The sequence below is a fragment of the Falco cherrug genome, chromosome 6 (genome assembly GCF_023634085.1).
Source record: "Falco cherrug isolate bFalChe1 chromosome 6, bFalChe1.pri, whole genome shotgun sequence".
NCBI classification, from domain to species: Eukaryota; Metazoa; Chordata; class Aves; order Falconiformes; family Falconidae; genus Falco; species Falco cherrug.
In genome coordinates, this window is record NC_073702.1 from 42,072,403 (window position 1) to 42,086,239 (window position 13,837).

Consider the following 13,837-nt stretch of genomic DNA (forward strand, 5'->3'; position numbering starts at 1 on the left):
TTTGTATTTTCATATTTTTTATTGACATGGAAATCTGTGTGTCAGCAAAAGTACAAATGTTGCATCAGAGATATAAAAAAGTGAATACAACATAGCCTCAACCTAAAGTTAGTCCATAGTGAAGATGGATAACTGTCAATCATTACAGCAAGTAATGACAATGCATTTAATGCATTATAAAATTCAGTTGTCCATTTGTTTCACTGTCTAACTTTATCTCACTATATAACCTTTAAGTGTACATTTTTCTTTAAAAGAAAATGATGTACACATGCCTGTGGTTATAGGAAGCGAAAGCTTAGACCTTTAGGAATGTTTTCCAAGGACAGCTTGGCGCACACTTGCCAAAGTTAAACACTTGCTGACTATGAACCCCTGCTCTCATTCTGCACCCCTTGCATATCAGCCAGAGAGCACCCCACACATGTCTGGGGATCCTCAGCTCTGCATGTCATCCTTCCTGCACCCCCAGGGGGTGCTGACTGTACTCCAAGTAACACAGCCACTCCCTGGGGTGGGATTTGCCTTGTCGGTGCACTCCCAGGCATGCCAAGCTGTGTGTCACTTAATTTAGATTGTCTTTTTATTTTTTGTATGCATGTATGTACAAAAGGGATGGTTGCATCCTAGGAGTTTTTTGCTTTCTCCCATAGACTTAAAGGGAGATGAGAGCTATAAAACAGAGTCAGGTGGCAGGGCAATTTTTGCAGCTTCCGCAACTGGAGTCTGATTCTGGGAGAAGCATTGGTCTTGGAACATTGCCTTCCTGAGCAGGAACATCTCTGATAAAGCATTCCCCACTCACCTCTCTGGTCAGAAGGAATCACTGAGCACAAATACCATCCTGCGTATTTTCCGTATCTATTAATTTTGACCATTAAGCCGGCCAAGAAATTCGCACAACACTTCCCTGACAACAGAAATTCTTTGTTGTAGCTACGTCTTTGATTGGTTAAGCTCTTCAGATGTGAACTTTTGTGGGCATAGTTAATACCTGGCTTATAGACAGACAAACCTATCTCAGATGTCCATGCCAAACTGGCTAAAAATGCCTGGGAAAGCCTGAGCAGCTACAAAAGTCCCACCTCATAACCCTTTCAAGTGTGTAAATTGTAATCTTTTCCTTTGGCAAGAGTGTCAGCAGCAATAAAAATTGCCACATCACTAACCATTCACACAGACTAGATGAAGTAACCCACTAAATTCAGTGGCAGCAGCACATTTGGTCGAAGTAGCACATTCACCCGTTTGTTGGTCTCAGGAACTTCTTTGCTGGCAGAAGATCACAGCTGCTGGGTTTCTGTGGTCATGTTGATTGTGTGCCTTTAGTGACACTAAGGTGATCCTTTGTCTGCCACGCATGTCACATCTCTCACTGAGCCTTTGAAGTATAACACATGCAAGACAACTATAGCTGACAGTGTTTGGTCCCTCCTTGAGGTGCCTCTCATTGAATGATCTGAGTCACAACAGTCTTTCTAGTGTCAGCTCATGCAGTTTAAGAGAACACTGCTTTGCCTCCTGAGAAGTTTGCAGGATTTTCCTATAAGACTCAATGAGTTAAGTGGTTTGAAGGCACATATGAATTCAGAATAACTTTTTTTAAACGAACAACCTGTCTAGAGCTCTGCCTGACCACATGTGTGTACCTCCGTGCAGCTGGTTTCTCCCCAAAAAGGGTTCTCCTTCGCTGAAGCTCTGCCTTTGCTTCCACCACCTCATTTGTCCTCTCTCACTCACAGTGGTGTAACCCCACTGTCACCGAACAGCTGGTCATACAAGTTACTACCCACATCACCTTCATGAGGTAACCCAAAGTCTCACGGGGATGGGAGGATTTTCTGTCTTACAAAATCCCCCTGTCAGGGGTAAGAGTTAGCACAGGAGCCGTTACCAAATACAAACTCTACCTGAAGGTGTTAAGTACTATCATGTTAGAAGTCAAAACATACCCAGGCTTTTTCCAGCTGTCCTTTACAAAATGAATTTTTGTAAAATAAATACATCCAAACTTCTGACACTTCTTCTCCTAGCCATTTTACATATTGAAATATTTCATTTATATTCTCTTCTGAGCAACACATGATGCTATGCAAAACAAAGCAGTCTGAAAGGCCAGAAGCAAGTGTTCATGTCTTTCACTTCTCAGCACGTTTTAGCTGTCCACAAACAGCAGCAGCTGGCAAATAATACTGACATTTCTTTGGAAAGTCACAGCTTTAAATGATCTCTACAGTCCTTTTCAGACTTCTGTAGTGTTTAAGACACCAATTTAAAAAAAAATTAAATTCACAAAGGAAAAACATTAAAAGGAAGAGGGAGGCTCAGCTTATACAGCATTGCACCCGACGGCCTCGCCCTGGCTCTCCAAAGGCAGTGCCTGCGGTGGGCTGGCTGGCTGTGAGGAAGGCAGGGCTGATTCTGTGGCCAGGCGCCTGCACTCCCCCCCTGCTCTGAGCCGTGGCACTTGGCCACTGCAAGCCCACGGCTTCCAGGTCAGGGCTGGTCTCTGCCAGCCAGGCATGGGGTGCCATCTTCAGAGATCTGTAGAAGACCGCATTGGTGTAGGGTTAAGTTTTCTCCCTGCAGCAGTAGATCCAGTTTGGGGTTGTCTTCCAAATATTGCCAATTAGCCAGATATATTATTGAGATACTAATTTGGTTTCATATCTTTCAATCACTGCTGACTTTTGCTAAGCAGCCCGTTGACCTTTAACTGTGCCTCAGAAGAAGTTAGAAACAGCCTTGAAAGACAGCCCTTTATCGCCAACAGCTCCAAGTACACAAACGTTAGACCGAGATTATCACTGAAGGTCCTGCTTTCCTCCAGCAGGGCTGGTGATATAGGCAGTTGCTGGGAAAAGGCAGGGAGAGCTGGGAACTGTTGAAATGCATAGCATACTCCTCATTATAGGAAATCCCCCTCTGCAGGCACCTGCCTACATCTGCTTCTAAGATGGTGAGACTGGAGCAGCAGTCATTCAGCTGCACTGGCTGGAATGTCAGCACTACTTATTTGTTAGCACTACTCGTAGCACTTCAAAACTCAGTCCTACGTTTGCTTGTGCCAAATATGTTATTTTCTGAGCTTATAAGGCCCTTTACAAGACCTCATTGTCTGTCTTTTTTTTTTTTTTTAATTCTTTGTTGGTAATAGAACATACCTTCTGAACACCTTTTCAAGTCCTTCACTGTAAGGAGTGTATTGTTTACCTGTCAGTGGCCAGGACCCAGTGCTTGATGAAGAAGGTCATACAGCTCACAGGGAGGGCAGGCTGTCCCTGCTGTCTGCTTGCAGAGCCACAGATTCAAGCTATTCTGCTACATTTCATTTTCAAACAACCAGGACCAGTTAACGCTTTCCTTCATAACCAAAGCTCATCTCACCCCTGCCCATCTTCCCAAGGCAGTTGACATCCCTGACAACAACCCAAATAATTTATTTCCATGACGGAAAGATGACAAATAATAATGGACAGAAGACAGAAATGGCAGGTAACCTTGGCAGTGGCCAGGGTGAGGGAATTTGGTTTGCAGGGATGGGCAGAGGGCTTGTTTTAGAAGGGGAAAAATCAGCATGCTCTTGAAAAAGTGGGTTGGAAAAGCAGCCAACAGGGGAGAGCAGGCAGAAGCCCTTCCCTTGGAGATATGGGGGTCTCTGGCCAGGGGACAGGACAATAGGGTGTCACATGAGCCCCAGCTGTGTCTGAGGGGAGGCAGTAATGGGCAGCAGGACAACCTGCCCTGCAGAGCTAATGCCCTGAGTGTAGGATGTGACAGACTGGGATAAAGCCCTGGGAAGGAGAGGAGGTGGGCTGCTCCACACTTCAGAAAGCCCCTGAACAGGGGGGAAGCGGGGGTTTTGTGGCAGGGGCTCACTGGGAGGGAGGATCAGACCAGGGCAAGGGTCTCCTGATGCATGCCTCTGATTCCCATCCCTCCCAACCAGAGAAAGAGCTGCCCTGATCAGCACTCTCCTTTCTGAGCCATCAGACCTATTTGTCCAGATTCTCCAGAGGCAAAAGAGAATAGGTTGAAATACTAATTCTTTCTTCCTCAAAGTCATCCAAATCTTAAACAAACAGTACTGTTTCAAACCACCCAAAGGTATATGCTAATAATAGAAATAAACAAATGGCTCAGATAAAGAAATAAATAAAAGCTCACTGAGCTGGATAGTGCATCTTTTTAAAGTTGTTCTGTTGTCTACCAAAAACCACAGAGTGCTCCCATCCTTCAAACAGCACACTCAGAAAAAAAAAAAAAAAAAAGAATTTATTCCATATTTATAGAAAAATACACTGCTTATTTTAAACGTCCTTGTGCTTAGAAGAAGAACATGGAGTTTAATCCATCCTTTGCAGCAAATTTTGAAGTGGTGGCATGTAAAGAACAAATTCCCAGTATGGGAACACAGTTCTTTGTTCAGTGCTGTCCTTCACAGGTCAAATATAAGAGTTGGTGTCCCGGTGTTTCCGTTTCTTGCCACATATACCAAAATGGCTGAAGAAACAGAAGGGGAGAGGGGTATAAGGGTGAAAGAAACAAGAAAGGATGTAGTCCAAGTTGTAGTCCAAGCTGCAGTACTGTAACATTTACCTTCTGCATAGGAATATTCCTCTTTCTTTAGTTTGTACATTGAAACAGGCAAAAGTTGTTCATGTCATATCCATACAATGCTCGAAACATTAATGTATAGTGCTAGCTCCTCAAGAAATTTAGCCAAGGTGTAACTGTTCCGTGCACACCTGCAGTGCAGTGAAGAGTCTGGCTTGTGTGTGCCAGGGGTGGGAAAGCTGGGCACCTACAACTTTTCAGCTATAAATTCACCTTGTGTGTGATTTTTCAATAACTTCACAAATGGTGAGAGTGCTCCCATGATGAAGGGCCCTTCCTCACAGGATGCTTTGATTTAAGTAATGCCTGGTTTTTTTGAGCAGAGTTGCAGGCTATACTTTGCAATATCTCCCTGGCATTCTATTACATTCTGCTTCTAGAGGTGCATAGGACGACTTCATGTCTTTATGAGAAAAGTACAGATTCTATCTCCACACTTCTTTTTAACAATCTGCCTTAGTGGTACTGAAAAGTTCACATTTCTACTGAGGAAAATACTACCTGCTCATAATATCAACCTGACTAGGGAATTTACTTTGACACTTGGAAAACATCAATAATTTATGACAGTTGATAAAGTTGGAGGAGAAAGCCCCCAGGAAACCCCACCCAAGTAGAAGCAATAAAATACATATCATACCTTGAAAGCTGTTCCACATCCTCCACTGTCTCTGGTAAAGAGATGCCTTTTGTCTCTGGTAAAAGCAAGACCAGGAGCCCACAGACAACTGCAAGAATACCTGCAATAGACATTGAAGAGTTATGAAAGTGACAAGAAAATTGTTCATTTTCTTATTTGCAGGGCTTATCCACTGAGGACAGTTTATTTAGATAAAGGTAGAAGTGAGATTTTTGAAGTAAAACAGCTACTTGTGATTACCCTACTCTTATCAAGCACCTTTATGCTACATCAATTTAACCTATTACAAAAAAACTTGAGGGCTAGCAGTTCATTTGCAGCCTGAATTGCCCCAAAAAGGAGATCTTAGAAGTAAAAAACCTGAGGCAAGTTCACATGGGCAAGTGCATACAAACTGCACTGGAAACAGGATGGTGTTTCTCACATAAAATAAATCTGCTTTCGTTCAAGGGGCTGGATCATGTAGATGCATCTGTGTTTCTTGAGACCATTGAGATTTTCCTGAAATACCATCTTTGTGTATCCATGGCCAAAGCAGATTATGTGATTCAGAATAAAAATTCATCCTTGGGAAAGAGCATTTTCTGTATCTACAGAGCCAGTCTGAAATAGTTCATCATGAGTGGTTATTTTAGAATAATTTCCTGCATAGAAATAATAATGCAATATTAATAACTAATTAATTTTAATAATTAATTATATATTATATATTTATTATATATAATATCTATTAAATACTGTAAGAAGTACAAAATAGAAGGGCTGGAGCAAAAGCTAGAATGTTGCCTGACTGTTGACAGTCCTCTCTGATCCTCTCTGATTTTGTAGCTGTGTACTCACAAGGGGAATTCATATGTCCTTCAGCAGCAGCAGAATTTTAGAATTAAATAATGTGAACACCATACTTATAGAGATATATATATATGTCTTGGAATAATGGTAATCTTTTAAAATGTCTTTTGTCTTTCCATTTTGTTTTCAGCTGAAGTTGTCATAGCACAAATTTCCTTATTCTGCCCTACCCCTTTTGCTTTTCTCTCAGTAATATGTATCTCCTGGAAGTCTGGTTTAGCCACAGAATCCCATTTCTTTGTTGGAAATAATTTTTTTTTTCCCCACAGAATTACTCTGCAGGGCTCATTTTTTCCAAAACGCAACTGAGGAAAAGAGTTCAACAGGAATACAAAGTTATGGTTAATACAACATCCATAGTCATAACTGTTAACTACCAAAAAACCTAAACCAAGTATTTTTTAAAGGACATTAACCTCTACTCTTGGGAGACTAAGCTTACTTCTCTGCAATTATAGAATTTAGCTGTAAGGTTTCTCAGTCTTAAAGCACCTCACATAGTTTCTTTTATGCTTCTTCAACCAAGTTACCCAAGCAGACTTGAGCTCTTCGCGTGCCATGAAATCACCCACATTTCACCCCTTTGCCATTCAGCTCTGGGCATGAAGGTTGAGAGGGGCTGCTCTGAGGGGTAGACGAGGCCACACAGTACACTGTTGCTCCAAAAGAAAAGCCCTATTAGGAGAAGGATATTTAAACCAACAGTATATTTTAGATCAAATCTTACTGAAAATAATTAGAGGTAGCTCCAACCAAATGGCTGCTAACCGGAAAAGCAGGAATGGGGCTATGATCCCACCTAGGTCACACAAACTTGAGCACAGGGAGACACCAAAGTTTCTGCAAAAGAAAAATAGTGCCAGATATTTAAGAGGTGCTGCCAAATTGATGAACCAGCAGTTTGAGGAGCAGAATGTAGACTTAGCTCCAAAATTATCTCATCAGTATATGCCATCCACATTGAGCAGTGGCTATTCGGTTAAGTAATTCTGGACAAAACCAAGTTTTACTAAACAACGTTGAAATAGGGAATGGGGAAAAGGAGAGGGAAAAGGTGAAAGATGCCTGGGAGCTTTTGATGTACCTGAGTGTTGTAGGGTACAATTCAGTGTTCACAAGATAGACGATTTCAAAAGCCATTGTGATGCCCAGTCTTCCCAGTGTGGCAACTGTCGTTTTGAGCCATGGAATATCTGTTCATTCAAAAGAAACCCCAGTGAAGCATGTTTTGGTGCACCAGCAGAGCATTTCTGAGAGCCCCAGGCCCTGTCAGCAGAAGCTACATCACAGAAACACTGGATCAGTGAAAATCAGACTGAAAGGCCACTGCTGTAGATATCAATCTATACTGGCAATTATTGCTTTCCAGAATCATGCAAGGCTGCTTTGGAGAATCAGAAATCACTTCTAGATGGTTGATTCAAGATGCTGGTGGAGCATAACAGCATGGATGGGAGAACGAATGTTATAAGCTTCCATGACTATAACCAAATTGAGCTCTGGAAAGGAGTATTTATTTCTATAGGGAAGTTATGCTGTAAGAAACACTGGTAGGTCACCTCCCAAAGCCTTCTGACAACAAAGAAGATACCTCTAAAGGTGCATAGAACCACAGAATGATTTAGGTTGAAAAAGACTTTTAAGATCGTCAAGCCCAACCACAAACCTAGCATTGCCAAGTCCACCACTAAACCGTGTCCCTAAGTGCCACATCTACATGTCTTTTAAATACCTCCAGGGATACTACATTAAAATAATTCTCCCTAGTGCAAGCCAACTACACTTCATAATTTGTCTAGCCATTGCACATTAGACATACTCCTAATAATGCTACTCCTGGCCATCCTCCCCCTTCCCCTCCCTGGTGTTTGTTGATACCTGACATGACTGGTAGGAAGCCCTTATACATCAGCAGGAGGTGGAATGGTCACATCTGCACTGCAGAGCAGAGCCATGCCAGCAGTCTGAGTGCCCTCTCTGGAGAGCCAGTGGCCTTTGGAGGAGCATCACGAGGAATGCAATAAGCGCTTCTGCAATGCCCTTGGGAGAGGACAGTCTCCTGTATGGTTTAGGTCATGACCAGGCAGACAGGGAGGCGAGTGAAATAATGACCCTGGACTCGGCATGAAGGGGAACTCTGCCACTGGAGAGGCCTCTGGCAGTGACTGTTTTCTCAAAACTTCAATAGGAAGAACAAGAAAACATTTCGGTTTGCTCTGAGCCAAAAATGTCACACTTGGGGTTATTTCCCTTCCAAAACAACCAAACAAACCCCCACCAAATTTCACCTCATGTTGTGAGACACTGCCTTTGCCCTGAAAAGGTCTGTTTTCAAACACTTGTAAGAAAAGAAAAGGCTGGAAAGAACAAAACAAATCCACATTGTCTCCTTGGCACCCCTTCAGTCCATCAAGTCCCCAAGGTGAGGGTGACGTCCATGTGCCTCCTCCCTCTGCCAGGAGACTCAAACTGTGTAAGCACCCCAGCATGGATGGAGATCTCACAAAGCTGCTGGTGCAGCTTTTCCCATCTGTATAAACAGACTTCTTTTGAAAGCAGGACTTGGACCTCAGGTGTCCCATCTGCAATTATCTTAATCCCCAGGCTGTCGTCTCCTTGCCTGGGCAGAGTCCCCTCAGCACTTTGGCACTACTGAAAACAGGCTGGTGGCAGCATCCTGCTGGCTCCAGGCTACCGCTTTCTCCCCTCACTCAGGCCATACCAGCCCCACATGATGCTCCTGCTCTAACCACAGACCTGCTACACCACGCTCAGCTGATGGTGTGCCCAGAAATACATGAAGGAACTGGAGGCAGGTGTCCTGCAGGAGTAATTCCACTGAGCTGTTCTTCGCTTCCTCTTTCTGCAACAGCCCTAGCTCCAGGCAATTAACATTCCTCAGTCCCTGCCGTCCCAGTGGGACCGTCATACTTTTTTAACAGGTGGAAAATGATGCTATCAAAGTCAGCAGGTGACATGGTGACCAGGCCCTCTGTGCCTGAATTGATGTGCCTTGTGTCAAGGGAGCTGCCACCGGAGCACAGGGCAGACGGCATCCACTGGCTGTGTGGTGGCTCTTCTGAAAGGCACACAGATGTGAGGACCTGGGGAAAATCCACCAGGACAGCCTAGTCTGTCTTCACAGGTTTCAGTGGTCAAAATGATGAATGCAAACAAGTGACAACATGGTATACCAGGGCACAATCACACAGCCACCAGTGCCAGCACCAGGAACAGAACTGATCTTCCTTTTCCCTTCCCCATCACTTCTGCTTCTGTTAAAGCAATAAAGCTAATTAAGCATACAGTATTAATTTTAACTGCCTTTTGAGGAGTCCCCTTAAGGGCAGCTTAACTGAGACAGAGATGAAAACCACACCTCTTTGAAGGATTTCATTTTGCACTCACGACAAACCTGCCGGTTTTCATGGGGACATCATACTCTTGAAATAGCTTCTCGTGGCTCTTCTCTAGGAGAACAGTTGCCCCACAGTATAACTTCAGGAATTAAAACCTCTAAGGCTGGCCAGGACTGTCCCTTACTTTGACAGTAACGTCCCTGGGGAGGAATAAGCCTCTCTAATGTCCATTCAGCGTCCAGTCCCCAGCTACACTAAGGCAAAGCATGCTGATATAGTAGCATCCACTTCCGAGCACGTCCAAATGCTTCCCCACGGATCAAAGAAAATACACAGGAGGAAAAACTATTTAAAGAAAAGGCAGAAGTTCTGGGAAGATTTGTGCAGTATCAGACCTTGTAGTTGTTCTTGAAACCAGATAAAAATGACTTAATCAAAAGCCGTATCTTTCCTCCAACCCCTTAACATTATCCAAATTCTTGGGAGGGTGAGGGCAGGGCAATAATCATGTTGTCTGTCACAGCCCCTGCATCATGTTGGGGTTTGCATTGCTTTATTTGCAAATGGGAAGACTGCCAAGCTTCCTCAGCTAAATCACTTATTGCTTACATCACTAAGTGTCTTCCACGTCAGGGAATGTATTTTCCCTTTATCTTTGTATACTCTTCCCTTGCATTTGCCTTCAAAAACTGTACGGGGCCATAATACATTTTTTTTTTCTAAGACTACACCCAGCTGTTGCTCACCATTCAGCAAAGATACAGCCATTGCATATTCCAGGGAAATCTATAAACAAATAAGGTATGTTGTTCCCTGACTGCGGTGCTGCTTGCATCACCAGACACTTTTTGCTTTTATCTCCAGTTTTGCGTGGCCTGCTGTCCTTGCTTAAGGTGTGTCAGAGAGAAGTCGTTGACCTAAAGAGCTTGGTGTTGGGACGGGAATTACCTTCTGGCAAGAAGGCAGTAATGAGGCATGCAATTCCTGCCACGATGTTGCTTATTGCAAAGGGAAGGCGCCGGCCAATGCGATCAATTGTCACTAAAATGAGGAGAGCAGCTGGCAGCTCCACAGCTCCTGAGATGAAGAAGTCTAGGTAGAGGTTTCCTCCCACAATTCCTAGGCGCATGACAAGCCCTTGGTAGATCAGGGCACTTGTGAACCTAAACAGCAAAGGGAAAAAGTTGTTGAGAGGCAAACAAATGGCTGTCGGCAGCTGGAAAAACCCTAAAAGTCACAAGGGAATTTTTCTTCAAAACCCACTGTCCTCGTACCAAGCTGGACTGATGTGGGCACTCACCAGGCATACATCAGGATGAGTGTGTTCCTCCTCATGCGCGGAGTCCTCACCAGGTCAAGAAAGGAGGGGTTGCTGACCTCCTCACTGCTAACGGTGATCTGAGGAGAAAAGTGAGCAGCAGAGTCAGCTGGTGGGGCTCAGGCAGGCACTGGGGCAGAGTTTCTATGCAAACACAGTGCTCAGCAATATTCCAGTCCAGCGAGCAAGCAAAGGTGCTGATGCGCCCGCCAGCTTGCTGCACTCCCGAGCAGGGTGCAGATACAGGACACAGCTTGTGACTGGACATGGCTGTGGGCTTTTCTTCATGGTGATTGTGCAAAGATGAAAAAGAAAGTCCTCAGTCTTGACCTGAGAATGGAGAAATTATTTCCTTGCTGTTGACCGGGAATTTCTTGGAAGGCAATATGTGGTCATTGTCACGTCAGGGTCACTGGGACCATAGCTTCCTTCTGCCAGAGGTGACAGAGGAGGGGACCATGGCAGGAAGCGCAAAGTGATGGGCTGAGGGAAGCAAGGAGAGAGGGGGTGAGCAGCAAGCAATGGGCTTGGGAACATGGCTGGTGGCACAGCTGGACAGCAGGAAGAAAAGAGGAGTGAGAGAAAGAACAGATCTGTGAAGGCACTTCGTGCTACAAAACATTCAATGGGTGGAATTCAGAGGGTCTTAAAATACACAAGCACTGTGCTGAACATGGATTTTATCCTGGAAGAAAAAAATCCTGCAAAGTATGAATTCATGGTCCTCATACTGCCTACAAAGTATGGTAAATCTGTTCACAGCTTCCTCCAACACAGTCACAATGGGGCACTTGATGAAATCATCAGCTGGAAGGTTGAACAATCACAGAAAATGGCAAGATTTCACACAGTCTGTGTTTACGCATTGGAGTTCATTGCTATAGGATACTGTGAGGCCAGAATATTAGCAGGGCCAAAAAGGGATTAGGGACATTAATGGAGGTCATTTGTAACCATGATGTCCAAGCCAGGTGGCAGCCCTTTTGTTCCTATGTTCATTTCATGGGTGAGGAAGATGAGGAAGAGATGACAGAGGTGGTTTTAGGCAGGGAAAAACCATGAGACTGCCCATGAACAGGCAGCTGCATCTGGGATTGCCATCAGTTCTCAAAGCAGCTGTGGGAAACATGGAGTTAAAACCTGCTGCATCCTTTTTGGGAGGATTTTGGGCAGCCTGGCTGCTTTGACTCTCAGTTATGGCCCTCCTCCTGAAAGAAGGACTAAGAGACCAGAGAGAGGAGTAAATCCCTCTCTACCACCACAGCACCCGCTGCCCACGCAGGCACAGGAGCCAAAGGAAACAACCCTGGCTGGTGGGAAGACATGGGTGAAAGGACCGGGAAGCATATGAGAACGTGGAGATCCATGGTGCGAAGACGAGTGAAGCCAAAGGCATGGCCCAAGGGTCTCGTCAGCTCAATCCAAAGCTTTCGCCCTGTATTTCTTTTTTGTATCCTAAGTAGCACAGATGTTTTTCAGTGAGATTTGGCTGGGTGTATTTACACATGACTTCTTCGTAACTGAGTGGCACAAAACTTCTTAAGTGGACAGAGAAACCTCACATTTGTTTGAATGTCCTTTCCACTCCCTTTTGCTTTTCTTCTGTAACCAGAGCCAGAAGTTTTCTTCAAAGCACTGCTACTTCTGCTGCATGCCAGAGCCCTTTGTGGGGCAGGCGGAGGTTGCTGGGTTTCTGCACTGCTCTTGGAGTTCCTCATATTACAGTTATAAAGCTGCCACAACTGTGTTTATAAAAGCAGGCTGCCAGCCATCAGTTGTGACTTTGTGCAAATACAGTTTTAGTTTTCCAAAGGACTAAAGATAAATTCAGCACAGGTGCTACGATATATTTTTTGTCTTAATAAAGGCATAATAACCCAAAGCAACACTAAGCATTTTTTAATGGATGAAGAAAAAAAAAAATATCACTGTGGAAAGTCAGATCTTTGTAGGGAAAAAGTCCTCTTTTTGTTCTTTTGAAGTCAAGGGGAGCTTTGCTATTCACATCAGTGCAGTCAGGAGTCCAATGACAGGAACCATGTTTACAAAGATGTGCTATCTGAAAACTCTGGAAGAAGTTTTACAACCAGGTTCCTGACATTTTTATGTCCCAGAAAAATTACATATTGTTTTTTTGGCAATAATTTTTAAAGATTCCTCATAGCACAGACATATAGTTCTGTACATGCTTAATTCTGCACAGGATAGTACATTCATGCATGTATATAATACATATGTATGTAAGTTAACATATACTAGAAATATATATGTCTAGATACGTCTGTAGTGTGTGTGTGTGTTTGTGCGTGCGTGTGTGCATGTGTGTGTGTGTATAAAGGGAGAGGGGGTTTTCGTCCACAACTTTCTCAAGAAGCAGCTCTCACTCAGCTGGTTACAGCCCATTCTGCTTTCGGACAGAGACCGAGAATTGAAGAATTAGCTTGATAAAAAAAACATGCTAGTAAAATTATGAGCAACTGGAAAAAAAGAATTCATAATTTACAATTAATTTAATGAGTTCTGGGTAGAGCTGAACTGTACCAGTGTCATAACTCACAAAGCAAAAGAAGCAAATATTATACAGAGGTCATCTGTATTTTCTGCATGCCAATAAAAATGCAACGCTACTACATCCAGAGCCATGTAAGGGACTTGGCTAATGGAATTTTGACAGATGTATTGGAAAATCTTAGCCAAAATGCACTGATGGATGATGCCTCTCACTTGTCCCTGATCCTCCACATCCACAGCGCTTTACCTGAAATTCCGTTGTTTCATGAAAGAGAAGTCTGATGTGAGTTAACGTGAGAAACACACTTGATTCACAGCTAATGTGCTTCCTGTAGATGCTGTCTTTCCTCTGGGCACAGCACCAAGGATGATACACATTGTATATTAAAAAGGCCCAAGGAACAGATCCAGCACAAATCTACATGTGTGGAGGTTAATCTGCTGCAGCTGCGAGTGGCTTGGGGTCATGAGCAGGGACACTTCCGACAAAAAATAAATTAACTTAAAACAAAAAACAGGGAAAGACACACATCTCCATTC

The 13,837-nt window shown here is 43.8% G+C and overlaps 1 protein-coding gene across 2 annotated transcripts in view; it reads right to left on the minus strand.

The window, feature by feature from the left end:
- Positions 1-4,255: 4,255 nt before the first annotated feature.
- SLC22A3 (solute carrier family 22 member 3) overlaps positions 4,256-13,837 on the minus strand; it is a 30,796-nt gene continuing 21,214 nt past the window's right edge. The window contains exons 6-11 of one of the 2 annotated variants that reach the window (XM_005443096.3): positions 10,769-10,866; positions 10,417-10,631; positions 7,194-7,302; positions 6,837-6,949; positions 5,258-5,357; positions 4,256-4,503 (exon numbers count right to left, since the gene is read on the minus strand). In XM_005443096.3, coding sequence (XP_005443153.2) covers positions 4,446-4,503; positions 5,258-5,357; positions 6,837-6,949; positions 7,194-7,302; positions 10,417-10,631; positions 10,769-10,866 — 693 coding nt within the window. In that variant the 3' untranslated portion in view covers positions 4,256-4,445. The other variant, XM_027810984.2, reaches the window with a different exon arrangement.